Raw genomic sequence first — 27105 nt, 5'->3', positions numbered from 1 at the left:
ACTTTTTATTAAATCTAGTTATATTTTAAATATTTTATAGTTTAAATAACTTTATTTTTAAAAATATTTCTGCTTTAACTGTAAATTTTATATTAATATAAATATAAATATTTACTTTAATATTTATTAAAGTTTAGGCAGAAACAGCTATTATATTTTTTAAAATTAAAGTTTTAATTATAAAACTATTTTTAAAAAACTTTAATAAAATTTTTAAATTAATATACTACTGGTTTATACTTAGTATACTTAAAATAAAAACTTTTTTAAATAAAATCTTTTACTAATATATTTTTAAATTTAGTTTTTTTATTATTTAAATTAAAAGTATTTTTTTAAAAAGTTATAATTTAAATATTTAGATTTTTTATAGTAGAACTATTTTTTTTAGCTAATAATATAGTATAAGTTTTTTTATTTATATAGGGTCTAAATAAGATTTTAGTTTTATTTTTACTATTTAATAAAGTAATTCTATTATTTAGATTATTTTTTTAATTTACAGATAAAATTTAATAATAATATTTTATATTTTTATTTATATTTTTAAAAACTTTAGTATAGATAGTAGTATACTATTTAAAGTTAATATTAGACTTATAAAATTTAATAAAAATTAGTTTTTTAAACTTTAAAAATAATTTTTAGTAGAGATTAAATTTTTAAAATTTTTTAAAAATATCTACCTTATCAGCTAAATAGTAAAACTAAATATAAAAATTATAAAAATTTTATTTAAATATTATTTTAAAATATATATACTTTAGTCTAGTATTCTGCTTTTAGTTTAGATTAATATAAATTATAGCTAAATAAAATAAAATATCTACTATATTTTTAAAAAATTATTTAATTTTAATTTTTAATTTAAAAAGTAAATATTTGTAAATATTATTTTTATAATAACTAGCTATATAAATTTTTTATATAAATAAATTTTTATAATAATTAATATTAGTTTTAAGTTTTTACTTAACTGCTAGTTTTTAGTTTTTAAAAGTAATACTTTTTCTATTATTAAATATTAGAAAATTAGAAAATTTTATAGTTTTTTTAAAATATAATATTTTTTAGTCTATACTGGTTATTAGAGTTAATATAGTATTTTATTATATTTTAATTTAAATTATTTTATTTTTTAAAGTATTCTTTTAGCTTTTAGTAGATTAATATTATAAAACAGTACTTTTTAATTAATTTTTAATTAAATTAGTTTTTTTTTAATTTATCTGCTTTAGTTAATAGTTTATTAATTTTTTTTAAATTTACTATAGATTTTTAATACCAACTTAAAAATATATATAAAATTTTTTTTATAAAAATTATAAAATTTTTTAGCTGTAATATTTCTACTAAGGGTTTTACTAGTCTTATTTATAAATAAAATTAATTTTTATATTTTTTTTAAATAATTTAATTTTTTAATATATTTTATACTATTATAACTGTTCCAGTTCTTTAGTTTTAATACTAGTTAATTTAAAGTTTAACTTAGTTTAAAGTCTAGTTTTTATTTATTAGTTTTATATAGTCTATAAGCTATAGTAATAAAGATTTTTTAGTTTTAGTAATAGTTTAGTTATATATAAAGGTTTTTAATTTTAAAATTTATATTTTTTTAAACTTATATTTTCTAAAACCAGCTGTTATTACTATTAGTTTATATAAAAAAAAACTTATTAGTTATAATAAAAATATATATTCTATATATTTAATTATAATAAACTTTAGAAAATAAATATAAAAAAAGTAATACTTAAAATTATATAACAGCTGATTAGATTAATATAATTTTATTAATTTAATACTATTTTAATAAAATCTTAAATATAAAAAAATAGCTATATATTTTTATAGTATTATTTTATCTGTATATATATATTAAATAAAATAAATAGAGTAAATAAGTTAAACCAGTTCTGTTTTAGTAGTCTGTATTAGGTCTGTCCTGTTTGCCCTTGCAAATACTTATTTTAAAAATTATATAAAAAAAAGAAAGATTTCTACTGCTAATTTAATACTAGTTTAATATTATTTTATTAAATTTTTTTATAATTTAGTAGTTTAATACTTTAGGTGCTAATAATTTTATAAACAGCTAATAATATTCTTAACCATAGTAAGATTTTCTAAAAAAAGTCTAAAAATATTAAAAATAAAAACTTTTCAAAAGTAAAAAAGCTTTTTAATTTTAAGTTGCTACTTTAATATAATTATTATAGTAATATACTATATTTTATAGATATCTAAAAAAAATTAGAATCATTAAAAAAAGAATTAGTTAAAAATAGAAAATGTAGCAGTATTTTTATTTTAAAACTAATTCTTATTATTCTATAGTCTAGTAAGGTAATAGAAAATTAAATATATAAAGGGTTTAGAGTTATTAATATTATAATAGCTATATATAGAATATGTGGTGGATTTGTGGGTAGCCTGTTAGGGTGTTAACTGTTTTGTATAATAATATTAAAATCTTTAAATACTTTATTTATTATAATAATTATATTTTTAAATTATATAGTTTTAATATTTTAAACTTTAATTCAAAGAACTATCTATTATATAGTCTGTCTATACAGTTGACTATAAATATAAAAACTTAGTCTAGTCTGGTAGTGTAGCAATTTCTATTAATTATAAATTCTATATATATACTTAATTTAAAGAATTTATAGTTATACTTATTTTTTTATTAAATAATTTTATATGAAAATATTAGGAATAGAGCTGGTAGTTGAGTTTATACAGTTACTACAGCAGTTCTTTTCTAGATTTACTATTAATAATAAAAATAATATTATAATTTTATAATTAATTAATCTACTTTTTAAAAGCTGATTTCTATTTTGCTATTTTAAAGTTATATATTATTATATAGATATAAATACTACAGTGGGCTGCAGTTCTGTAGATCAATTTAATCTCTTATTTTAATATTTTCTTTTTATTTTATTCTATTCTATTTATACACCTAGTTGGGCTCTGTCTAGAACTTTTTAATAAACTATTTCTAATACTACAGAATAGATAAATTATACTAATTAAAATATATATTAGAATAAGAAAAATAGCTAAAGAGCTATTTTATCTGTTTATACAGAATTCTTTTGTATATACTAAACTAGCGCTAGTTTAGTAAGTAGTATATAAAGCCTCAGATGTCAGCCGGTGCCTGAAGCCGAGCTCTATATCAGGGCCTCAGTCCCATAAAAGTGATATACTCTGACAAAGCCAGTTGGAACTATTAATAGCTTTTCATAGACCCATTACATTCCTGACATGGCTCATAGTCTGTTCCGCATTAGTCCTGGCTGTATGCCTACCCTGTTCAGACACAGCATCTAAATACCCTCCCTTGTCTGCAATTAGTTGTAAGTATTTTTCCCTGATAGGCGCAAGCTTGCTCGATATCTGATTGGCTAGTGTTTCCTTCAGAGCCTTGAGACTAGAAAATTGGTGCTCCGCCACCAACTCCTCGCATGTTCTTCCGTCAAAATGACTAAGAAGCTCTAAGAGATTCGACACACCGGGCCTGTTAGTGGGGTCATACGTTACGCCTGATTCAGAATCCGTGAGCGCAACCTTGATCTTCTTACGTATATCCTCAGGCGAGTCGGTGAGAAGAATTCTGGACCGTGGGTCACTATGAGACTTGGACATCTTAAGAGCAGGCTCTTTGAGAGACATCACTCGCCTAGCGGGTGCTACAGGGCATTCCATAGTCAGTAATGTTTCTCTGCCGTGGTAAAACCTTCATTCGGAAGACCAAAGGCGCCTCACATATAAGAGCCTCCGGAACCGGGAAAACCTGCCCATATCGATGGTTAAAACTATTTGCAATATTCCGAGAAAATTCGAGGTGTTGTCTTTGGTCCTCCCCAACTGGAACATGGGTTGCTCTAATCGGTGTTAGCCAAGACCCGTGGGGTGTTGAATAGCACCAGACCTGTGAACGAGTATGTCCGCTGCTTGAAGAACAGGGTATGAGAAAAGGCCAAGCCGCAGCTCCGATCTTGCAGCTTGGCTTTCGAGAGTCGCTTCGTCGGGTAATTGAAGCTTGCTCTTATAAATGTTAATGCTCATGGCTCAAATGATATTTCTTTGTTGCAATGCCTGCAACCCGCAGTCTCCGTCTTCCGTTATGATCACTCACCTTCCATTGAGTCATCCGTGATAGATATCCCATAGATGCTATTGTACATAAGATCCAGAACAGCTCAGCATGTGATTGAACCTGACGGTGGGTTAGTGGACAAGAAGGACAATCGGCTAATAAGAGCAGCACAGCGTACGGCAGATTGATAGAAGAGCGTGGAGCGACTCGGATCTAAGCCCACGGCAATCAATGCGGCGAGCATTTGTTTCCTCCAATCCCTCAACTGGCAGCGTTCCTGGGGCACTGTGAGCGCATGTAAATCCACGATAGAGAATACCAATCTCGTCCCTTCAGTCGCAGTGTCTTGCAATCGAACCCATTCCTTCAAAGCGCCTAAGTAGTTACCCAAGTGAGGCACACCTGTAGGCTGGATACCAGAGAAGATCGTGCGAGGTGCATCGGAAGCGTGGCTCGTTGTACAGATGCCAAAGGATCTGTTAGAAGGGCGACAGCTTTTCAGCTTTTCGTATTTGATTGAGGTCCTGATGGGCCGTCCAGAGCAAGGCCGGTGCCGGTTGGCAGCCAATCTGAGATTCTTATTGAGGCAAAAACTTATATTATACATGTTGTCTCAACACCACCTTGTGAAGGCGAGTTGCATATAGAAATGGTATTACATACCATGTGGCTTGAGAGCCGCGGAATATACCCGTCCGATATCACGTGACTAGTGATAACTGGTGTCATGTAAGATCTCATTTTATGGCACCACCCCTTGATACCCCGTGTATTGCTTCTACTTTTTCAAAATCTACCGAAGAAAACAAGGACACGAGGCTAATGAGATGATTGAAAGCTGGGGATCCATGGCAACGGTGTCATGCCGCTGGTGTATTCTCATTTACATTTGCGAGATCGGTTAAGGACCATGGCGAGACAGAATGGGTTGTGATGGTGTGGACTGCAAGTTACTCCCAAGATCGCCAAGCAGAAACAATAGAGATTCCAAGGTCTAGTGATACAGATCAAACAAAGCAGCAGCTTATATGGAAGTATGCTTGACTAGTCAGCGCCCGCCGACCTCTGCTAGGGGGCTCTTCATTGTGACTAGGTGGTCTTTGTTCAAGAGGTCAACAAGAGAATCGTCCGATTTTGTATCTTGTCTTTGACCGAATTGTGAAAGGAGTCCTTCAAGTGACTTTTCAGTTTCTGGACCCGCTCTGTCCAGGTTCTCGACGACATCTTAGGTACGAACAAACGGTCAGCTCTTACTAACGGTGACATGCAGTAGAAGGCTAAAACATACCGAGACTGTCGTATTCCCACATGTTTGCTTTCATACCCACTCCATGAAATGCGTACTTCCTCAAAAAAGCCAGCCATGCCTGGACAGTCTGTGGATTGCCATCCTTGACCTGAATCAGTCGACGCAGGGTTATACGCTCAAAGTTTTCCTGGCTCTTCTTGTGAACGAAATTGCTCCGAGGCACAGTCCATCTTTCGACAATACGCGGTAAAGGTACAGGTCCAGAAACCGGAAGACCCAAGTAATATGCTGCTCGTATAGCGAAATCCGAGAAAAACTCGACATTTCGAACGCTGTATGATCTCAGCTGCAGATCACACACTGGAAGACCATATTCGGCCTTTCTACGAAGCGGCCGTAGATATACTGCTTGCACGCTTCGGGGAAGCCGTGCCTTGCCACTTAAACCCTCCAGACGCTGCACCCTGTAGTGATAGTTAGTCCGTCATTTGATCGACGATTTGCGTTCAAGTGAAAGTCAAACCAATCTTTGGCTTGCATCTGAGGCGACGTAGATGACTCTGTCGAGTGACCAGAACTAGACTGAAGTAAGCCCAAGAGTTCGGAAGCGGGGGAGTGAGTTATAGCCGCTGACATTCGTTCGTCCTTAACCAGACTGGAGGTGGGAGGTACATCAGCGCTGGGTGGATCATTCCTTTCCGGCTCAGTCAAGGAGCTAGATCGGCGAGTTAACATAAGAGGCTAATTATACTGGTGTCAATAAGTGCTATTATTTGACAGTGTGACATTGGAGCGTCACCTGAAGTCGCTGGCCTACCCGTGAGAGCAGCCGCGGGTAGAATGATAGAGACATGAGTACAGCGGTAAACAGTAACACTGGTATAATAAAATTGTAAAATGATGCAGTTCAAAAGAGCGATGCATCGGTAATATGCTGGGTTTTCCAGGTCCGGGGCTTTCAAAGGCGGTCGCACGTCTTTCTGTCTGTCATTGGCTGTTGGTTGACCGCTTTCTATGAGCCGTCACATCCATGATTAGGTAATTAGATGATCCATCCTGGACTGTCGACGGGACATGATACAGCATCCAAAGATGATCTTACTTGCGCGAGATACGCTTCTTTGGGATTAGTATCCATATTTCTGCGAATGAACCTTTGCTCATTCGGGCTGCGTCAACGCCACTAATCGAACTTCAGGTATCCGAGCAACTCCTGTTGCTCAAATCATGTGAGGGGTTCCTCATTGGCAACTCTGGTGTACCCGGCTTCTCTTGTAAACCGCAGCTTTTCATTGCTGATAACAACGGCACCTGCTCATGTGCTCGAATGAAGTAGCCAGGCCGAAAATCGCTCAAATGACCGAGAGAGCACTCCACCAAAGGAAGCCCAAGGCGCTCCGGCAGCCGGCTAGAGAATTTGCGCCATCCTTCGAGGCAGGGAGTCCATTAAAAATTCACGATGCCAGGAATCAGAGCATCGCGCAAGCGAACAATCTTCTGGAAACTACACCAAACAGCAAAAGGTCGTGGGCACACAAGCCTGTGCAGCGGAAGAGACAAAAGCTTACGGCCCCAGAGCAGTTGACCTCAATTCAGAGTGATGGGGACGTGTGTGGTAGTAATGACTCCCGACAGGTTGGTATGGCATGTTCGAATGAGCGTCGCGCTCAGTCTCGCTCTGCCTTCTCTGATGCCACTGCTGCTGCGGTTGGGAACGAAAAGAATGATAGTCACCATCGGTCTTCCAGCATATCGTCCCTCGTGGCAGGTAGTTCAATTCCTCCGTCTCTGGCGTCGGGTGCTCAGATTAAGTCTGATTGCCAAGCACCGGTACACTCGCTAAGCAGATCGCCAACTTTAAGTCATATTTCACAAACTAGGGACAGATCTGAAGGAAATATGCCGACAGTTTTATATCAGCAACGAGTGAGGCCAACGCGAAGAAGGCTTGTTGATTCCTTAAGTGCGGCAGAGTCAGTCCTGAATGAGGTATCCGCCTCCGCCTCCGAAACCCGTGGCGCCAATACATCTTCCGTCCCAGGACTCTTTCAATCAGAGGCTAGACCTTTGCAATCGGACCAATTTCGGGATCAACAAGGTCCTGTCCAGTCCCCAAGCAATGACAGGGAGACAGGAACATCAGCATCAAGCACTCTTTTACGTTCCAGGATAACGTACGCTCGCCAACGCTCGTTCTTAGGAAGTACCTTGAACACTTTTGACTCTGAATTACATGGCGCCTCGGCTGCAGCTTTAGACGATGTGGAAGCTGGGGGTTCATCTGCCCCCCTCAATCATCGCAGTACACGTTTGTTGTCTGCCGACGGCGAGGAACACGGCCGGCCTGTCCGTAGCATTCATGAGCTGAGGCAGGCTGGGGACAATGCTCGCTTCCAAGAGTCGGTTGAAGCACTATTCGATGATTTTGAAGAGCCGGGTAACACGGTTTCCGAGAGATGCAATGGGCTCATTCAGCTGTGTTCGAAGCTACTCAAACCCGACTTCATACATCGATTCTCGGAATATGGCTTTGATGAACGACTAGTTAAAAGTCTTGCGAGCGATCTAGACATTATCTCATTATGTCTAGCACTGTGTGCCTATAGATTGGTCTGTCTCAAAGGGGTATATTTGCACTCAAATTTGGGAACATTTTGGACAACTCTGGTCGACAAATCTTCGTTACTGCTAGCAGTGGAAGACGATATAATTTCCTTGGCAGGCGATCCGCGATTGCATGTTTCAAGAGCCGTGCAAGCGTCACTCAGGGATCTCATTCCACGATTGACAGCTTCGATGTTCTCCGAAAGCCCGACACTGAGACTTTCTCCACGTCTAGCCATTCTTTCCTGCATTAGCGTTTGCTTGTCAGCATTTCAAGACAAGTCTCAACCTATACAGTCAATGCCTCGGTCTTTGCTAGATAACCTTATTGCGCTTCTGCGTCCAAACAGTGGTAAAGTCACAGCATACCCTCTATCCTACGACGACTTTCAGACAAAGTCAATAACTCTTCTTGTTCTGGAGAGTTACATAATGCTTTCAGCAACCTCAGGCTGCGAGTACGATGGTCCTTTCCGCAAATTAATCCTAATGCATGATGACTTCGTTCGCCCTGCCCAGGGTGACCAAGGCCGACGAATCTTGACGTTATATTTGAGGGTCGTACTAAACCTCACCAACAATGATCCTCTGGCGTGCGAGCTATGTGCTGCACCTGAAACAATCACCGGATTTGTTCGAATCATTACAACTGAGCTTTCTGATGTGTCTGCTATCGTCGGCTTCAGTGAGCACGAGTCATTCAACCTCGTCATCTTGGCTCTAGGTATTCTTATAAACCTGGCAGAACAGAGCGAGAGGTGCAGAGCCTCCTTTCTTGTGCCAATACATGACTCGCATCCAGCCCTTGGGACACTTGTACATCAGTTTTCTCTCAGCATCGACCTCATCAACCATGTAAGTGTTGAAGGTACGCTAGCTAGCAGAAATCACCGCTTATCTAATTCCCAGGCAAATTCACTTTCCGAGTCACATATGAATGTTGCTGTCGGGTACTTGTCAATACTGTTAGCTCTTCTCTGTCTTCTTAAGGAGGCATACTTTCGAGTTCAGGAACTGCTGATGGAATGTGGTAAGGAGATCGCCTCGGTCATTTCAACAGCGAAAGAATTTTTGCTATATCATCAGAAAGTCGAAAGAGACTCACGACTCGGCGAATTTCAAAACCGTGACAACACATCCACGACACGTTTGGCACATATCATAGAGCAGATAAGCCAACCGTAGAACAAACCCGTTACCATAGTGACAACACCTTCATTCACCATAGCTAGATACTGTTTTAGCACCACGGTATCGAATGGTGTACGGATTTCTAATGATAGAGTAATTGCTCGGTACCATCTTCAACTAATGTGTAGTTCTCTCACGCCGCAGGAAGTCTCTAAACATCAATATGGCATTATGTGCTCCGGCCAAGAATAAAATCTGGTACTGTAACAGTCTGATAATAATTGATAAGCAATGATCGGCGATAAGTTTAACCCAGTGCGCTAACTGCTCTTCCCGTCCTGACATAATAAGTATGTGCAGCCGTTTGATTTGTTTGCCACTCTCGGCTGGGTTCTAATGCCCCGAATTCCATCTTATGATGAGGGCTACTGGGATCACAGGGACTTGTAGTTTCTTTCCTCATACTAATCCTTTTTGACCATTTTGGGGAATCTGCCACAGCGCTACGCTCCAGAAAGAAGTCTGTACCACCCGATAGTCTTTCTGCGTCAGTATACGTCTTGCCCATAAGCGTTGATTTGTACTGCTATTTAAGAGGAAGATGCCTAGTGCTCCGAAGCAGCGGAAGATAGCTATCGTTGGCAGTCGGTCTGTGGGTAAGAGCTCGCTATTATCTTCAATCTCTACTATCATCGCCTCCAACACTGACCCATGATTAACTTGTGACTTTCCAGGTAAATCTTCTCTTACAGTTCGGTTCGTTGAACATCATTTCGTAGAAAGCTACTATCCGACGATTGAAAACACGTTCAGCCGCATTATCAAATACAACGGTCAGGACTTCGCAACTGAAATTGTTGACACAGCTGGTCAAGTAAGAAAGACCTATGTAATCTGACTTCGGGGTGTGGCTAATCTTGCAATAGGATGAATATAGCATCTTGAATTCAAAGCACTTCATTGGCATCCATGGATACATAATTGTGTACTCAGTGTCATCCCGTCAATCGTTTGATATGGTTAGAGTCATTCGAGATAAGATACTAAATCATCTGGTACTACCCTGCATCCCATTCACTACAGATCCATTATACTGATGCAATAATACAGGGTGCTGACCACGTGCCCCTTGTTATTGTCGGAAATAAGAGCGACCTTAAGTCAGAACAGCGTCAGGTATCTCTGGATGAAGGGCGGCAACTGGGCGAAGAGTTTCACTGTGCATTCACTGAGGCCAGTGCTCGTCTTGATTACAATGTTGCGAAAGCCTTTGACCTGATAATTGGCGAGATTGAAAGGTCCCAGAATCCATCTCAACCTGCAGGAGGGAACAAATGTTCCGTAATGTGATTCTTCTGAAATTCACTAGGTATTACTCAATGGGTAATGTGTCTGGGTGAGGTGGGGAGATCTGTTCAAATGAGCCTAGTCAACAGAGCCCACCTTTGTTCTATCTATGGCGTCTTCTTGGTTTCTTTTTACTATCTTATATGTTAATCATCTCAAACAGGTCTGATAATACTTCAGTGCAATACAACAGCTCTTCTTTACTGACTAGACTTTCAAAAGTATAAAGATCAATCAATGTGAATACTGCATACAATTTAATCAAGCCAAGCATAATCAGCTCGAGCCTGTGCTCTGTAGTGGAAGCTGGGATCAGGTGGCACTTGGAGGGGGAGAGGATGTTGGTGTAGATGAGTGAACTCGGCCTAATATCAATTTAATGCTATACCCGAATAGTCAGGCCACCTAGAATTTTGCCCCTCATTCTACACGGCAAGAAAGTTCAGCCTTTCTCAAATACCCCTCTTCGTCAGTCGCCGACCACCTTACCATTCACAGATCAGATATACATTCTCACAATTGAGTCTGTAAATTTTTACATATACTCAAGTATACTGAATCATTTTCAACACACCGCTCAAAAATGCTTGACCTTGCCGATTTTATCACCGATCGCGGTGGTAACCCGAACAGAATCAAGGACAGCCAGCGCAAAAGATTTGCACCCGAACATGTTGTCGATGAAGTCCTTAATTTGTATGAAGAGGCAAGAAAGGGTATGTTGACACACATTACCATTTCACCATGCAATTGAAAGTTCTAACTAAGATTGCCCTCGCCTACAGCACGCTATGAAGTCATGCAGATCAATTCCCAGCTCAACGCGCTCCAGAAAGAGATCGGAAAGATGAAGAAGGTCGGTTGGATTAGTCAAATTCCATCACTATATTCAAAAGAAATACATATCTCTAATCAATGCGAGTCATCAAACAGAACAAGGAAGACGCGGGCTCCTTGATGGAACAAAAGGCTGGTCTTGAGCAGCGTAAGAAAGATGCCGAGGAACTTGCCGTCCAGAAAGAATCGCAGAGGGACAAGAAGATCCGGACAATTGGCAACATTGTGCATGATTCAGTTCCCATTAGCAACAACGAGGTTTGTGTCATCTGTATGTCGATGTGTCGATATAATTGTGATTGACTTGCCGCCTAGGATGACAATGTTGTGGTCAAATCTTGGGTGCCAGAAAATGTGAAGGTAGAGAAGCGCGATTGTCTGTCTCATCACGAGGTGCTTACACGTCTTGACGGTTTCGACCCAGAGCGTGGTGTCAAGGTCGTCGGCCACCGTGGGTACTGCTTGACGGGATATGGTCTCTTCTTAAACCTTGCGCTCATCAACTACGGGCTCGAGTTTCTCTGGGGAAAGGGCTATAAACCAAATCAGCCTCCCCAATTCATGCTCAAGGATATGATGGCGAAGACCGCGCAGCTTGAGCAATTTGATGAGGAGCTTTACAAAGTCACAGAAAGTGAGGACAAATCCACTGATAAATATCTCATTGCCACTTCAGAGCAGCCTCTGTCAGCATTGCATGATGGGGAGTGGCTTCAAGACAAAGACCTCCCGATCAAGTAAGTACTATGCGTATTTATCCACTTATTGTACTAATGGTTTTCCAGGTATGCCGGGTATAGCACGTGTTACCGCAAGGAGGCAGGCGCGCATGGGAAAGATGCGTGGGGTATTTTCCGAGTTCATCAATTCGAGAAGGTAAGAAACCTGTGATAAGCAGCATTGACTGACCAGTACTAATAGTAGCATAGATCGAGCAATTCGTTCTCACAAAACCGGAAGACTCTTGGCAGGCTTTTGAAGAGATGATGGCTACATCGGAGGAGTTCTATCAGTCCCTTGGACTGCCATATCAGGTGGTAGCAATTGTCTCTGGAGCATTGAACAACGCTGCCGCAAAGAAATACGACCTAGAAGCCTGGTTTCCTTTCCAAGGGGAGTATAAAGAATTGGTTTCCTGCTCCAACTGCACTGATTACCAATCGAGGGCGCTCGAGATCCGTTACGGCATTAAAAAAGCCACCGATGTCAAAAAGTCCTATGTTCATGCTTTGAATGCTACTCTCTGTGCCACTGAACGAACACTTTGCTGTGTCCTCGAGAACTATCAGACTGAAGATGTACGTTGTGAGCTGCTCTATACTGTGATCGTCTCGCTAAATTTAGATAGGGTATCGTTGTCCCGGAACCCCTCAGGAAATACATTCCAGGAATGCCCGACTTCCTTCCATTCACAAAGGAGCTTCCTAAGGACAGTACCTCTCAGAAGTCCAAGGCCAAGCAGGCTTCGAAGAGCGCGAATGGCGCGGAAGATGCTGCCAAGAAGCTGCAAAACCTCCAGGTTTGAGTGCTTTCGTCCGCAACATCTCACCACCTATTCAAATCAAGAAATGATCTTTCTGCGGCCCAAATGCAAATGGTTGTGGCTAACCCTCAAGCTTCAATGTCATAGATATGAAAGCTGAGATGTCTTGGTCTTATACCGGCCGCAGAGCTTACTTTTAGAATTCGTCTTGCTTTCATTAATTATTTGTGCAATTTGCTTGACTCCACTTTTACCTAAGTATCCCTAGTAATAGCTTGGCTTGTCTCTTCACAAGCTCTATGCTCCAATCATACAGAGTTATATTCTGGCTTTTCTGTAAAGCTTCAAGTGTTCAGCATTTGTAGACAACAAAGCAATAGTATACAATACATTGAGTAGTAGTTTGGTGTATTTTACGGGGTACTGGATGGAGGATGAAGCAGGAAGGAAAGGGCCGGCCCCGCTCTTACCCCTCCAATACGTACTTCTTGTTTGCAGCGATGACTCAAACATCCAATTGCAGATGTGGAACGTTGCTCTAACACTCCGGTTCCGGAGAACTTTAAAAAAGTCGGCCTCTTTCCCATCCCATTTTTATACTTCTAATTGATAGATTTTTTTTTGGCTCACCTATAAATAAAATTGGCCGGTACCTTCAATTGACGGATAAATCAGAAGCAACAATGGCAGCATCAGCAAGGGACATTAACTTCTCCACGTCTCCTACGGCCTCATTCCAATCTGCACCGTCGAGCCATGGAGGATCAGCTCTGGGAAGCCGCACCATCCCACTTGCTAATGCGAAACACCTGAAACCATTCGCCACCGAGGACATCAAAGTACTACTCCTGGAGAATGTCAATCAGACGGGCAGGGATATTCTCACGAAACAGGGCTACCAGGTTGAATTTCTCAAATCATCGCTCCCGGAGGATCAGCTTATCGAGAAAATCCGGTCGGTTTTCCATGGTATATTTCTGTCATCTTGTGAGATTTATAGCTGACTTGATGATGAAATTTGAAGTGATGTACATGTCATTGGTATCAGGTCCAAGACGAAACTCAGCGCTCGTGTCTTGAAGGAAGCCCGGAACCTTATTGTCATCGGCTGTTTCTGCATTGGAACTAACCAGGTTGACCTTCAGTACGCGGCTGAACACGGTATTGCTGTCTTCAATTCCCCTTTCAGCAACTCCAGAAGTGTTGCGGAGTTGGTGATCGCGGAGATCATTGTTCTTGCTCGTCAACTTGGTGATCGTTCAAATGAAATGCACAATGGTACCTGGAACAAAGTGAGCAACAAATGCTGGGAAATTCGTGGGAAAACACTCGGTATGCTCTCTCGCCTCAAACAGTAGAAGTTAGCTGACTTGACTTAGGAATAATCGGTTATGGTCACATCGGCGCTCAGCTTTCAGTTCTAGCCGAAGCCATGGGAATGTCAGTCATATTCTATGATGTAGTGAACCTGATGGCACTAGGCACAGCGCAGCAAGTGCCCACCCTTGAAGCACTCCTTGCGCAAGCCGACTTTGTTACCTGTCATGTCCCCGAGCTTCCCGAAACCAAGAACATGATAGGGCACCAGCAGTTTGAACAAATGAAGGCGGGCAGCTATCTCATAAATGCTAGCCGCGGGAGTGTCATCGATATCCCAGCACTTATCCATGCCATGCGATCTGGTAAGATTGCAGGAGCCGCGCTTGACGTCTATCCTAATGAGCCGGCTGGCAATGGTGACTATTTCAATAACGACCTCAATACATGGGGAGCAGACCTTCGTAGTCTCAAAAACCTGATCTTGACCCCGCATATTGGAGGTAGCACGGAAGAAGCACAGCGTGCAATTGGTGTTGAAGTTGCGGAGGCATTGGTGAGGTATGTCAATGAAGGTACAACACTGGGCGCCGTCAACCTCCCAGAAGTCGCCCTTCGATCATTGACCATGGATGAATCAAATCATGCTCGGGTAAGGCACTCGATATCATATGATCACATACCCACGTTTAAGCTTATATCTAATGTATGGCACGCAGGTCATTTTCATTCACCAGAATGTTCCTGGTGTGTTGCGGAAAGGTGCTAGATATGCGATACGTGATTTCTTGGGTGTCTAGGTTGCTGACATTTAACAGTCAATGAGATTCTTGGGGATCACAACGTTGATAAGCAAATGACCGACAGCAGAGGTGATGTATGTTTCTACCGATCAGTTGGGTTCCAGGTTTTTCGATTGACTGATTGCAGGTGGCTTATTTGATGGCCGATATCAGCGACGTCGATAATTCTACAATCAAAGATTTGTATGAGAGACTTGAGAGCCTGGGATGTACGTACCACTTTGCTCCATGATGTGTTTTTCTCTTCCGCTCAACCATGTGACCCTTCTCGCTAACTACAACCTTCATCATTCACTCTTTGGTTTGTTTAGCTCGAATTATGACTCGCATCTTGTATTAAGAAGCTAGGCTTGAAAAGCACGAGGCTGCTTGTCGCGCCGAATTTGTCGACGTGATCTATCAAGGCTGAATCTGCATTAGTGGTCTTTCAACAGCAGTATCATTATAGTGTCGAGACGAAACAGCAATGTAAATTACTTGATGCAGTCAAGTAGCTTGCGTTCATTTGGAGCCTATGCCTCAATGGACTTTCATAGGGAGTCATTTACAGAGCTTCACTCTGAAGCTCCTTCAGCTACTCTGCAACTACTGGCGAAATGTTCAACACCGCCTCACAATTTGATGCATCAACCAAAATTTCCAGTGAGCTTATATAAACGTTAGCTTTAGTATACAATGCTTTATTTAAAGTCACACGTCATAAGCCGGCAGATAGTGAAGGTACATATGCTTTCTATGTCACTTTCGAGTTCATGGATACACAGACTCATAGTAGTTGAGACCAGATCATCTGCGATAGAAAGCTCTATCCGTGTCACGGACACCATCTCTCGCGAAGGGACTCCGGCTTCTTCTTCTGGATAGACTCTCACGTGATCGATCATGCCTGGAGTTTTGGCTTTCGAGGTAATCATGCCTATCAGTACTAAGGTTGATGTTGATATCCCTTTCGCGAGAATAATCAACTGAATTTGTGTTGACATGAGTAGAAACACGAGAATCCATATAAGCTTCGGGTCGCCCACCTAGACGGTTATAATCTCTTTCACGTCCAACTCTGCTCATGTTACCAGAGTGCCATTGATGTGCCGATGCAGGAGGTTTTGGGGGTAAGCCACCTCTACGCCAAGGACCTGAATGTGACTCTTCAACCATTCTGGTTTGTGATGTGTGCGATTCGGCAAGTCGATTGTCGAAAGAACGAGCTTGAGAATGTCCATGGCTCGCACTGGGATGCGGCCTGCTCGAACGGACGGCACTAGGGAGTCGGCTACTCTTATTTTCGGCAACAGGTGGTCTGGTACCAGATGCAGTAGTCCAGCTTCCATTTGTGGCCATTGCTATGGAACCTCCAGTTGGTGCAGGGGGCATTACGGCTCTGTTGCTCCGAAATCTTCTCCTGTCAAGTTCGTGGGAATCTTCGAACGATGGCAGCTCACCCGGCCGTGCAGGTAGTGGTGGATCAGCAAAATAAGGATGCTTTAATGCATCAATGGCATTGATTCTTTTTCTCCAATCAAGCCTCAGAAGTTCCCCCAACAAGGAGATCGCATTGGAGCTTTGGCTATGTGGACGTTAGAACCTTGTGGTTGGAAGTTCACGTTGAAAGAAAAGGAGACACCCATACTCTCTGAAAACCTCAGGCAACCTCCCGGGTCTGTTTCCAAAGCTCTTAACACCATCACATCCAGGAAGCAAAGACCATCCTGGCATCGTCTCTTCTGTAGGTGACCCGACTAAATTGAAGATAAGGTGAGCTTGGTTGAGATCACTGTTGCCAGCGAGGATCGGTTTTCCCTTGAACATTTCCCCGAAGACACAACTGGCGGTTGTTAGATAGGTTTTTGATTCATCATGGCAAGTAGGACGTGCTCTCACCCGACACCCCACATATCGATTGCTGTAGTGTAGCGCCGAAGTTGAAGAAGAAGCTCCGGAGGGCGGTACCAGCGAGTCACAACAAGAGTGGTGTAATCTCTCTTTGCTTCTCCGCCACCTTTGCCGGGCTGAGGAGGAGGTTCCTCATATGGGCGAGCCAGACCAAAATCAGCAATTTGAAGAATACCCTTATTGCTGATGAGTAGGTTGGCCGCTGTTATACTTTTAGCCACCTGTCAATTCCTGTTCGAAAATGGCGAATCTAACCTTTCATGTCGCGGTGCAAGATAGAGTTCTGGAGCAGGTTAGAATCATAACTTTGACCACTAGATAAGTGGATGGTACCGCGTGCAGATATTTGAGCCCTTCCAGAAGTTGTAACATATAGCACTTAATCTGGGCTTCAGTAAACCGGACACTCGGATTCTCTAGAAGCCCTGAGAGATCGTGTTCCATGTATGGGGTGACCATATACATGCTTGGCTTCTTTCGTCCTTCCCCTGGAGGATAATCAGTGAGAGCAGCTTTCCATTAATCGCTCTGACCTACCTTTGCTGCGTTCCACGGCCATCTCTCTGAGGTGTAAGATATTAGTGTGAGATAACATTTTGAGGAGCTTGATCTCGCGGAGAGCGGTTATGGGGAACTTGAAAAGGGTAAGTGAGCTTGATCATACTGCCTAGGACAGTCATTCCTTACCCCATCTCTCTCATTGTGCATAAGGATCTTTTTTAGCGCGACAATGGTGTTGTCTCTCTTCGACCTGGCTTTGTATACCTCCCTGTCCGGGTCTCAATATGCGACACGTATAAAACAGGCTGCTACCGGTACATACCCGAAGGTACCTTCACCTAGTTTGCCCAAGAACTCGAAGTCCCGTATATTGGTACATCCACGAAACCTGGGGCTCCCATTCCCGTCTCTCTCTAGAGGGGTTGCAACCATTCTCGAGAACAGCGATCCTGATCGACAGCAGGAGACAGGGCCCTGAAATGCGATAAGCCCAGTGCGTGTCTATTCCTTGGGAACATTCAAAGGTTTAATACTTCGAGTCAGTAGATGAGATTTCATGTGTGTGACATGCCAAAGTAAGTGCCTTATGAAGAAAGATATAACACTTTAAATGTGGTGCTGTGTGTGGTGTCGGAGCACGGTATCGGACTTTTGAGCCGGGTAGATTGGGAGAAGCACTCTGATGATTAGCAAGGAAACAGGGCGATTTGAAGGACTTCACGGTCAACATGACAGTTTACGCATAGAATTGACTGCCAGAAATGTAAATACTGAGCATTGCGTAGGATCAAGAAGTGTTTGCCATTAATGTTGCAGGCCTGACCCTTGGCGGAGTGCCTGGCACATTTCGAAGTGTCCTGAGTCACATGACATATATGCGTTCCCGTGACGCCCGCAGTGCAGGACATCATAGGCATCCTCGGAAGACTCACTCTATCGTGCACTTTCCGGCATAAACAGGGGAGATTGTCCATCACGCTTAACCCCGAACCAACCAGAAAGTATAATGTCATGGACCCCCATATACTTCACTCAACAAGCTAATGTACGCAATATAGACATGGCGTCAAGTCATCCTATCCATGTTCATCCCGCACGACCTCTGTATCGCTTTACGGCTACGGCGTTGGGAGCTAGCATGTGGTTTTTCGTAAGTGGACTCATGGTTCTCATCGTCCTCAAGAAGTCACTAATAATATCCTTCATTATTATAGTTAATGTACAGAGCCAAGAAAGATGGACCCGCCCTTTTAGGCTGGAAGCACCCTTGGGATCATTGAGGGCGCAATGGCCGACTGTATCAAACACTTCGCTGAGAGACAATACAAACATGACCCAAAGAGACGTGCCTTGAGATATATAGTCGAAGAGATAAATGGACCAGTCAAGCGGGCTTGTGGCCTTGTCAAATCTTAACTCTGGACTCGAGACAAGTTACAGGGTTATGGAAGTTGCAATAACTCTTTCTATTCATCAATACGGACCATTGTCCAGAGAAAGCGATCTAATTTTGCATTTCCTCGAGTAGCATCTTATATCGACGGCGTTTCTTCGACTGACCTGGTCGTAGTTTTCGACGTAATCTCCCCACCTTGCGAGCAAGGTTGGGAAAAATTCTTCTTTCTGCCATCCAAGCAATTAAGAAGCTTCCGGCAACAATTGCGAGCAATTGCAAAGCAAAGAGGTCTGGGAGAGACGTCAACTGCATGGCACGTCTGAGCCACTGAGTTGGTCGGAAAAGCATGTAGCATGAAAAGAATAGAGCCGCTAGGACCATGATCAGGTATGGTGCTAAGGAAAATCAGCTTCTATATCCTGAAGTGTAGACAGTCATTGAATGAGACTAACTGTTTGAGATCATCGGCTTGCGAAATGGCGGTCCGGTGCTGAGCACGACGCTCGACAATATGTATTGGAAGCTAGAGACCAGGAAAAGTACAGTATTTGCAGAATTCTCGATGTTATCCTCTAAGCCTGCGCGGGGAGGTTTGAACCTGGGAAGTGGATCAGCAAATCTCCTGTACATGTTGTACTTCATGGAAAGCATGAATTTCGACGCGTACCAGGGTTGCAGCTGGACATATTTGTATGCCACAAGCTGCGTAGCTACACAAAGGGTAATCTGACCGAGCAATGGAATCAGAACTTTGCGTGAGACGAGGTCGGCGGTGGGCCGCTTGCGAGAAAGTATAGGATGGGGGTCAGTCCATCCCACTTGGATTCCATTAGTACGAGCTTTGATATTGGTTGCGAAATGCACTTACTGAAGATCGCAATCGGTAGGATCAGAAATAAATCAATGAAGAGGAACTTATGCTAGTCAGTAACGATACTTGCATGATCGTTATGGTGTGAAGCAAATACCTGAAAATCACCAAGATTTGACGCTGACGCATACAACAGGCTCACAGTCGCAAACTGTATGGCCGAGTAAAGACTCATGTACTTGAAGCAACAGAAGCTCGTTACCAAGGAGCCTCTTCCTTCCCTATAGATAAACTTAACAGCAAGCTCCCTCGACACTAGGCAACATGTTCCTTACCTAATAAGCGTGGGTACACATGAGATATCGAATTGGCGACTGGTGAACGGGGCAGCAACAGAGGCTTCAGCATCGGATAATGAAATACCGACGTCAGCAGCTTTCAATGCACCGCAATCATTCGCTCCGTCGCCACAGAATCCACAACAGTAGTCGAGGGACTGCAGCTTTTCAACGAGTTCATGCTTCTCGTCTGGCGACATTCTTGCGAACACGCTGCCACGCACGAGCATCTATATGTATGTTTGTTAGACCTGAATTATGGCAGATGCCACTGTCGGCACTAGTCGTCGCTTTATTTACACATACTCTGTTCAGAATTGTTTCGCTGCCGAAGTCAATTGCCCATCGGAAGACTTCGCCACTGACAGCAAGAGAGTAATTATTTAGGTTGGAAACATTGCCAGGCACGGAAAGGTCAATGCTTGCTGCATTTAAATGGGGCTTTATAAATCAGCGAAAGTCACCAACCAAGACACATGAGTCATACCATAAGTGTTGTCGGGTCAAGCCTGATTGCTGGGTCATCTACGCTTTCCCAACAAAGCGAAGCACCCGAATCGTGCCCATACCCTATAAATGAGTTAGTAAAAATATACTTAGTTAAAACATAATCGCAGAGCAAAGAGTTGACCTTGCGAAAAATGAGGAACAAAACAATGTTCGTTGTTCCTGATCAACCCGCACTCACGAGCAACACTAACTGCCGTGAGTATGTTATCACCTGTACACATGACGTTGCGTATGCCTGCTTGATTAAGTTCAGTAATAGTCCCCGCAGTCTTTGGCTTGAGCTTATTCTCAAATATAATGAACCCGAGAAATTCAAGATCACATTCAGCATCATGACGAGTCATTTTCTGAATCTTCATCCAGCTTAGCTTTGTCGCATGCTTGGCAGCGCAGGCAATAACGCGATATCCTTTGTGTGTATAGTAACTCAAAAGCTCGTCATAATCACGGGGCACTTAGGAATTGCTGTTAGTAGTGTTTACACAAGAGCAGATTGGACCACTAACAGCTTCCTGGGAGACATATAGCCTTAACACTTTCTGGAGCACCTTTGACAAAAGTGCTTGCTCCAGAATCACCAAATTGGCGTACAATGACACTTGCACGACGTAACTCTGAGACAAATTCAAAGTTGCGTAATATGCCAAGCTCTACATGTGCCTGTTGAGTATCAGCATCCTGCTTTAGTGAGTCGGAATATTTTATTGAATGTTGCCATACATGTGGGCCCTGCTCCTGGGGGGGGGTAGCAAGGGTGCCAGTGGGCTCTGGAGGTTTTGCGATAGATGGCATGATTCTCTCAGAGTCCGATTGCTCGACATGACTTCCTCCCTCTTTATAAGACCATCCAGTGAACTGAAACATTTTGACGTCGAGAGGATCGCCCAATAATTCACCATCAACCACTCTCAGAGAGTGACATGTTGCCATGGTGTAGAGAATATTATCGTAACGACTTGTCCTCTGTATAGCAGTTCTGTCCGCCAAGAATGCGTTGTCGAAATAAATGGTAGAGATCAGACCGGAGAAACTGCAGCATAGTCAATAGACGCACAAAGGACAGATATGTATTTCCTCAAACCTCGCATTGTTGTCGGCGACCCGAATCCCGAGTACGTCTAGTCCGTCCTCAGTGAGGGTTCCAGTTTTATCAAAACAGATTATATCTAGCTTTCCGCCCATATTGACCCTAAAAAATATTAAACCAAGTTCTCAAGGCCGGAATATCACATTTCTCACCTCTGCGGACTGATGCAGAATATTTTATGATTCTTCAGTCTAGAAAGAGCAAAATTTGTTCCTATACTCAATGTAGCGGGTAGCGCCGGAGGCACGACAATTGTGATTAGATCCAGTGCTCGGACAATAATGAATTGCCAAGGAAGCTTGTCTGTGTTAGCAAGGATGAGTCTGGTAGTAGAATGGGATTTTCTTACTCCTAAGCGGACGAAGTTCACAAAAGAAGCAATGAACCCTAGAATAGCGATAATTCCCATAACTGAAATATACCGGAATGAATCCCGATAAAATTTGAAGCCTGAGGGCTTAGGAAAGAGCATCGACCGGATAAGGGCGCCTTTAGTTGTGAGAAAACCGGTCCTCACAACAACTGCTAGCGCTATAGCTTCATCATCATCGACATTCTGTGGGCGCCGTGCCCTTATTACCTTTGTACCGCTAAAAAGAAAGTGCTTTGCAAGGTTGGGATTGATAGAAGGGCCAGTTAGGTTTAGATACTTCAGTGCATCGTCCGTAAGAGGAAGTTTAGTGACTGGAACAGATTCACCTGTTATGCATTAGTCCATCTTCTCAAGAAGGCAGTCATGTGTATCAGACCTGTCAGCATGCTTTCGTTGACTATGCAGTCACCAGACAACAGTATACAGTCACATGGGACTTGCGTGAGGGACGGATCTGAGAATTCGTAGACATCGCCTGGGACAAGCTCTCGAGATGGAATAGATCTCCCTGTAAATCAAAATATGAGCATATTCCTGGCCCATCGCGGCGTGCAAGATAAGCCTCACATGGGTTCACTTACAGAATCCATTGCGAAGAACACGGGTGTCGCATTCAAATAGTGAGAGCTCTCTCAAACGATTCATTGTCTAAAGGAAGATAAGCACCCATGAAGACAGCGACAGGCCCACGGAAACGCACCGATTTTGTTTCAATGACAGTAGCACCAATGCTGATGAGTGAAATGAGAAATATGCATACAGCATAATAGTAATATTCATCGAGCGACCAAAGTACAAGGCTTGCTAGCTGGAAGATATAGAATGGGTGAAAAGCCTACAGAGTCAGATATCGAAGTAGAAAGGTCCAGGAATTTCACACTTACCTCATCCATAAGCAGTTTAAATGCAGGCTTCTGCTGAATGTCAATGAGATTTTTTCCAAATATTTGTTCGCGATCGTCACGATCATCGGCATCCAGCCCGAGTCTCATTCCCTTCACATTTGTCCATAGGGGATCTTTCCACCCATTTACCAGGCAGAATTTGTCCTCGAGTGGATTGTAGAAGAAGCGAAGATATCTGTAATCAATACGTCTCAATTTGGCAATGGTGGGGTCATTATCTTCGTCGTATGAATGGCAGTCAGGATCGGCAAAAATCGTAGACAAGGGGCGCCCGTAATCTTGACTGTCGACTTGTTGTACTTGAAATCGATTCCATTGATCCTAACGCTAAATCAGCAACAGATAGATAGATATCGGAGGTAAAGCTGCCTACCTCAATCGCAACCCATTCAGAAGCACAAAGAGGGGCTGGTTTACCTAACAGGCGAACGCGCCATTTTGGAAACCATCGAAACAACAGGTAAGCGAAGCCGAATGACAATGCACACAACATGTAATAGAGTACAAGACCAGTGATGCTTGTCGAAAACCCCGCAATCACAATGGTAAGATCTTCTGAGACGATGTGGACTTTCTGGCTTATTATATTTTCGCCTGTCCAATTTTGCGCGTACGAGGCAACAGAGAATGACCGCCGTAGCAGGGGGTCCTCAACAGAGCCTCTTGAATAAGATTGGCGCTTAGAGGACCGTATCGATTCATTTGTATCATTTAGGCCAGTCACGGACACCTCGTCCATGTCGCTCTCGACATCCAATGCGTCCTCCGGTGGCCACAATGTGTGATCCTCATCGTCGTGGAAATATGTAAAGCTGGTGGTAGAGTCTTTCCGATCTCGACGGTGAGAGAATGAGACAATGCTTGATGGTATACTCTCTGATATTGGACCATCATAAACCTAGTTAAGTCAGTGATACGTATCGAAACAGTTTCCCTCGCCACACACCTCACTACGAGCCATTTCAACCTCGGATACAATGCTATAGCTAGAAGAGTGTTAGCAAGGAAAAAGAGACGATTGAATCTGGTGTCAATGACCTGCTTCTCATAGAATTGCGCCGGTTTTCTGCACCGGGCAAATAGACCTCGGATGGCTGCGACTGCCCTTGACGATCCTCCATGTTTAAAAATGCGCCCTGCTGCTCTGCTTCTCGGTTCTCAATGGGGCTGTTTAGCTCGGTGATAGTGTCTGCGAGGTTTGTAATGACAGCGACCAACACGGATATTATGGCAACCTAATCCATAATGACAGTTGGTTGGATGATTGTTCTGGCGGCTACTGAGGGTCTATGCAGTGTGGTGTTGGAACGGGAAAAAGTTGCTTTAGTCATTAAGCGTCTGTTAGATTAAGTCATAGCCCAGCATACCCAGTAACCTAGTTCCGGAGATAGATAAGTTCCTAGGTACGTAGATTAAGTTTTTACCTGTTGCGAAACACTGTACTATACGTACACTGTATCAATGAGAACATCAATACACATGCTTGCTGCTCACAACTTCCCTGATAAGACCACTGCTTAAATAGTCAAACGCCATACCTACCTTCATCACCGACACTACTCATGTGTCTTCAAAGAGTCTCTTCTATATATGGGCAGAAGGTTGTCTATAGGAATAGCATAAAAAATAACGTGTAAAGGGAGAAGAAGACAGTCGTAGGAGAAGAAGGAGAAGCTGGAGGAAGAGAGAGAGAGAGATTCTTATGTGTAGTAGAAATTGTAGAGATCAGCTAGAATTGGTTTTTTGTCTGGCAGAGATGCCTACCATAATTTATACCCGAGCACCTCTTACAAAAAGGCTTCGACTCAATTTATGTTTTGAGGGATGTCCGGAAGGCTAATCTGGATCACTGTTTGCTGTATAAAGTCAATGTGTTACGGACACTATTAGAGACAACTTAATTATATGAACATGTAAAAACCATGTAGAAAGTAAGTTCCAGCATATTACCCCGGTAGCATTTGCTCTAATTAGCAGCAAAATAAGAAGAAATTTGCGGTTTATAAAGAGTTCCTGTGCTTTTAATGCTAGAGGGGAGAAAATACGGAGTAGAAGTCAGTAACTAACATTTATTGTTGGGAGTACCGAGCAGTCCTCAACAGCCAGCACTTTCGTCCCGCCAAGCCCCTCGGCCCAAGGGCGCTAATAATCCCACCAAGCCAGTATTCCAGACCTCGCAAAACTTGGGTGTATCAAAATCTTCCTCCACACTCGCCTTTACACACCTCTCAGCCAACTCAGCTCTGTACTCCCCAAAATAGTTCCCCCTGCTTGTCAGATCACGATGTCTGAACCCATCAGGAACAAGAAAGCGGACATTCCGATCGCACCGTAAGTTTTTTTTCGACCATCCAACTGAATCTCAAATTTGCCGCATGATAGGATTCGATTTCTGATGATACGTGACACCATAGGACACCTCAAAACACTCCAGCCAATAACGCTCCTATCTCTTCTCATGCCCAGCAACCTGGAATTGCCAGCATCAAAGAAGGTAATTGAACGCATCAACTGTCGCCCCCCTTGGTGATTCACCAGACGCTCATTTATTTCCATAGAGTCCCTTGACCATGCTACGGCCGCTTCTCTTTTCGCACGCAATCCGGGTCTAGTCTCCATGATTCAAGGGAAACTGGGCTCTCTTGTCGGCCGCTCTTCGGGCTACATCGAGTCCCTACCCGTATCGGTTCGCCGGCGAGTTGCTGGACTGAAGGGTATCCAGAAGGAGCATGCCAAGCTGGAGGCTCAGTTCCAGGAAGAAGTGTTGGAACTCGAGAAGAAGTATTTTGCGAAATTCACTCCTCTTTACCAGAGACGTGCCACAATAGTTAATGGTGAGACTGAGCCCACTGACTCGGAGGTTGCAAATGGCCGCGAAGAGGAGGATGACGCCGAGGTCGAAGGCGAAGCTAGCAAAGATGAAGCCGATGATTCAACAACAGCTGGAATCCCTGAGTTCTGGCTATCAGCTATGAAGAATCAAATTTCCCTTGCGGACATGATCACTGAACGCGACGAAGAGGCCCTGAAGTATCTTACCGACATCCGGATGGAGTATCTTGACCGCCCTGGATTCCGTCTTATCTTCGAGTTTACCGAGAACCCCTTCTTCTCTAACCAATCCATCTCGAAAACCTATTACTACAAGGAAGAGAACGGCTACGGAGGTGACTTCATTTATGATCATGCGGAAGGCACCAAGATCGACTGGAAAGCGGACAAGGATCTTACCGTACGGATCGAGAGCAAGAAACAGAGAAACAAGAGTATGTCACCCCCGCTGAAATCCCAACCTGTCACTAAAATCTCCAGATACCAAACAAACCCGCGTTGTCAAGATAACTGTTCCCACGGAGTCTTTCTTCAATTTCTTCTCACCCCCACAGCCCCCCTCCGATGATGATGATACTGTCGCCACTGATATCGAGGAGCGTCTCGAACTTGACTATCAGCTTGGAGAAGATATCAAGGAAAAACTGATTCCCAGAGCAATTGATTGGTTCACTGGGGAGGCTCTCCAATTCGAGGAACTAGGTGACGACATGGACGAGGATGAATTCGATTTGGAGGATGATGAAGACGATGAAGACGAAGACGAAGACGATGACCGGGAAACTGACCGTGATGTCGATGAGGACTCAGATGAAGAGGTATGGGCTCGTTCTGATCATTTACCATTAATCATGTTCATATGCTGACAAAGTCGGTAGGACGGTACTTCTAAGCCGAAGAAGGAGGCAGCAGAATGCAAACAAAGCTGAGGGCGGTTTGATTTGACACAGCCATAAGAACTGTATCTCAGTCGTGACCGGACTTATATGTGCTTGGTTGTCTCAACTGTTTCCTACACCCGTGCGCCTTTTGTTCGATTTCTAATATTGCCTCAAATTGTTTCTCCTATCAGATGCCTCCTACTCCTAATCTCTTCTTATGTTTATGCACTAGCAAAGTTCTCAAATACAAACATCTTACTCAAAGTCTTAAAGTCTCACGGGTCTGCGCTGACGCATGTATTTCGGTAGCGAGTCTCTTAATTATCTTTTGCCGTTAAATTAGGTTACTGGCCTCTGTTAGATTCCCAGGATGCTTGGGGCAATTGGAGTTTAATCTCATTCCTGGTGTTATCAATTGTTTCTATGCTTTTACAAATATCACCAGCAGTAGCGGAAGATAACAATTGCCGGAGAAGGATATTTTGTAAAGCTCTTTTCATTGAATCGGAGGTGTTGGGTGGATAGTTTGAGAGGGTCATTGCATTGTAATATCTCTTCGCGGGCGGTTCACCACACCGCTAATTGCAATAGTAGTCGATATTGTACGTAAGACGGAAGTTAGTCGCAGTCATGTTCAATGCAAGGAATTGGAACATCATGGTTAAATCAGAACATGCACCCAAGGTTCAGTTA

General features: G+C 42.6%; 9 protein-coding genes across 9 annotated transcripts; 6 read left to right on the top strand and 3 right to left on the bottom strand.

Annotated features, from left to right (window-relative positions):
• Positions 1 to 3112: 3112 nt before the first annotated feature.
• On the bottom strand, positions 3113 to 4760 carry BO86DRAFT_334358 (tryptophan--tRNA ligase MSW1). The gene is made up of 5 exons (XM_025668853.1): positions 4296 to 4760; positions 4157 to 4237; positions 3950 to 4065; positions 3784 to 3902; positions 3113 to 3707 (listed from the first exon to the last, which is right to left on the bottom strand). The coding sequence occupies exons 1-5, from the start codon at positions 4722 to 4724 to the stop codon at positions 3259 to 3261; spliced, it is 1194 nt and encodes a 397-aa protein (XP_025529849.1). The 5' UTR covers positions 4725 to 4760; the 3' UTR covers positions 3113 to 3258.
• Positions 4761 to 6446: 1686 nt separating this feature from the next.
• BO86DRAFT_387410 (WAPL family protein) lies at positions 6447 to 9299 on the top strand. Its single transcript, XM_025671585.1, has 2 exons — positions 6447 to 8825; positions 8880 to 9299. The coding sequence occupies exons 1-2, from the start codon at positions 6723 to 6725 to the stop codon at positions 9153 to 9155; spliced, it is 2379 nt and encodes a 792-aa protein (XP_025529848.1). The 5' UTR covers positions 6447 to 6722; the 3' UTR covers positions 9156 to 9299.
• Positions 9300 to 9496: 197 nt separating this feature from the next.
• rhbA (Rheb family small GTPase rhbA) lies at positions 9497 to 10688 on the top strand. The gene is made up of 4 exons (XM_025669717.1): positions 9497 to 9757; positions 9836 to 9975; positions 10028 to 10156; positions 10212 to 10688. The coding sequence occupies exons 1-4, from the start codon at positions 9703 to 9705 to the stop codon at positions 10449 to 10451; spliced, it is 564 nt and encodes a 187-aa protein (XP_025529847.1). The 5' UTR covers positions 9497 to 9702; the 3' UTR covers positions 10452 to 10688.
• A 196-nt stretch (positions 10689 to 10884) lies between these two features.
• BO86DRAFT_387408 (serine--tRNA ligase SES1) lies at positions 10885 to 13098 on the top strand. The gene is made up of 7 exons (XM_025671584.1): positions 10885 to 11164; positions 11234 to 11304; positions 11382 to 11543; positions 11601 to 12022; positions 12071 to 12161; positions 12215 to 12583; positions 12634 to 13098. Exons 1-7 carry the CDS (start codon positions 11032 to 11034, stop codon positions 12808 to 12810), a joined length of 1425 nt encoding a protein of 474 aa, XP_025529846.1. The 5' UTR covers positions 10885 to 11031; the 3' UTR covers positions 12811 to 13098.
• A 353-nt stretch (positions 13099 to 13451) lies between these two features.
• BO86DRAFT_307951 (D-3-phosphoglycerate dehydrogenase) lies at positions 13452 to 15120 on the top strand (the record flags this gene model as incomplete). Its single annotated transcript, XM_025667753.1, has 6 exons — positions 13452 to 13723; positions 13793 to 14100; positions 14148 to 14737; positions 14805 to 14847; positions 14904 to 14962; positions 15016 to 15120. The coding sequence occupies 6 exons, from the start codon at positions 13452 to 13454 to the stop codon at positions 15118 to 15120; spliced, it is 1377 nt and encodes a 458-aa protein (XP_025529845.1).
• A 554-nt stretch (positions 15121 to 15674) lies between these two features.
• BO86DRAFT_357773 (CDC2/CDK family serine/threonine-protein kinase) lies at positions 15675 to 18086 on the bottom strand (the record flags this gene model as incomplete). Its single annotated transcript, XM_025669716.1, has 9 exons — positions 17602 to 18086; positions 17466 to 17547; positions 17316 to 17412; positions 17112 to 17266; positions 17034 to 17061; positions 16767 to 16980; positions 16516 to 16710; positions 15914 to 16452; positions 15675 to 15853 (listed from the first exon to the last, which is right to left on the bottom strand). Exons 1-9 carry the CDS (start codon positions 17709 to 17711, stop codon positions 15675 to 15677), a joined length of 1599 nt encoding a protein of 532 aa, XP_025529844.1. The 5' UTR covers positions 17712 to 18086.
• A 114-nt stretch (positions 18087 to 18200) lies between these two features.
• On the top strand, positions 18201 to 18832 carry BO86DRAFT_387405 (uncharacterized protein). The gene is made up of 3 exons (XM_025671583.1): positions 18201 to 18280; positions 18338 to 18429; positions 18494 to 18832. Exons 2-3 carry the CDS (start codon positions 18340 to 18342, stop codon positions 18557 to 18559), a joined length of 156 nt encoding a protein of 51 aa, XP_025529843.1. The 5' UTR covers positions 18201 to 18280; positions 18338 to 18339; the 3' UTR covers positions 18560 to 18832.
• On the bottom strand, positions 18784 to 24180 carry BO86DRAFT_454701 (putative P-type ATPase; the record flags this gene model as incomplete). Its single annotated transcript, XM_025677072.1, has 22 exons — positions 18784 to 19070; positions 19128 to 19297; positions 19343 to 19493; positions 19544 to 19595; positions 19689 to 19767; positions 19822 to 20054; positions 20131 to 20265; positions 20312 to 20394; positions 20456 to 20788; positions 20841 to 20994; positions 21055 to 21364; positions 21416 to 21523; positions 21574 to 22120; positions 22171 to 22302; positions 22376 to 22442; positions 22495 to 22629; positions 22679 to 23020; positions 23073 to 23597; positions 23646 to 23685; positions 23738 to 23888; positions 24067 to 24098; positions 24152 to 24180. The coding sequence occupies 22 exons, from the start codon at positions 24178 to 24180 to the stop codon at positions 18784 to 18786; spliced, it is 4095 nt and encodes a 1364-aa protein (XP_025529842.1).
• Positions 24181 to 24874: 694 nt separating this feature from the next.
• On the top strand, positions 24875 to 26827 carry nap1 (histone chaperone NAP1). The gene is made up of 5 exons (XM_025671582.1): positions 24875 to 25030; positions 25114 to 25193; positions 25258 to 25965; positions 26012 to 26349; positions 26410 to 26827. The coding sequence occupies exons 1-5, from the start codon at positions 24984 to 24986 to the stop codon at positions 26458 to 26460; spliced, it is 1224 nt and encodes a 407-aa protein (XP_025529841.1). The 5' UTR covers positions 24875 to 24983; the 3' UTR covers positions 26461 to 26827.
• Positions 26828 to 27105: the final 278 nt, after the last annotated feature.

The sequence above is a fragment of the Aspergillus japonicus genome, assembly GCF_003184785.1.
Source record: "Aspergillus japonicus CBS 114.51 unplaced genomic scaffold BO86scaffold_11, whole genome shotgun sequence".
In the NCBI taxonomy this organism is placed as follows: domain Eukaryota; kingdom Fungi; phylum Ascomycota; class Eurotiomycetes; order Eurotiales; family Aspergillaceae; genus Aspergillus; species Aspergillus japonicus.
The sequence above is the reverse complement of the archived record's forward strand: the minus strand, read 5'-3'. Positions and strand labels throughout refer to the sequence as shown.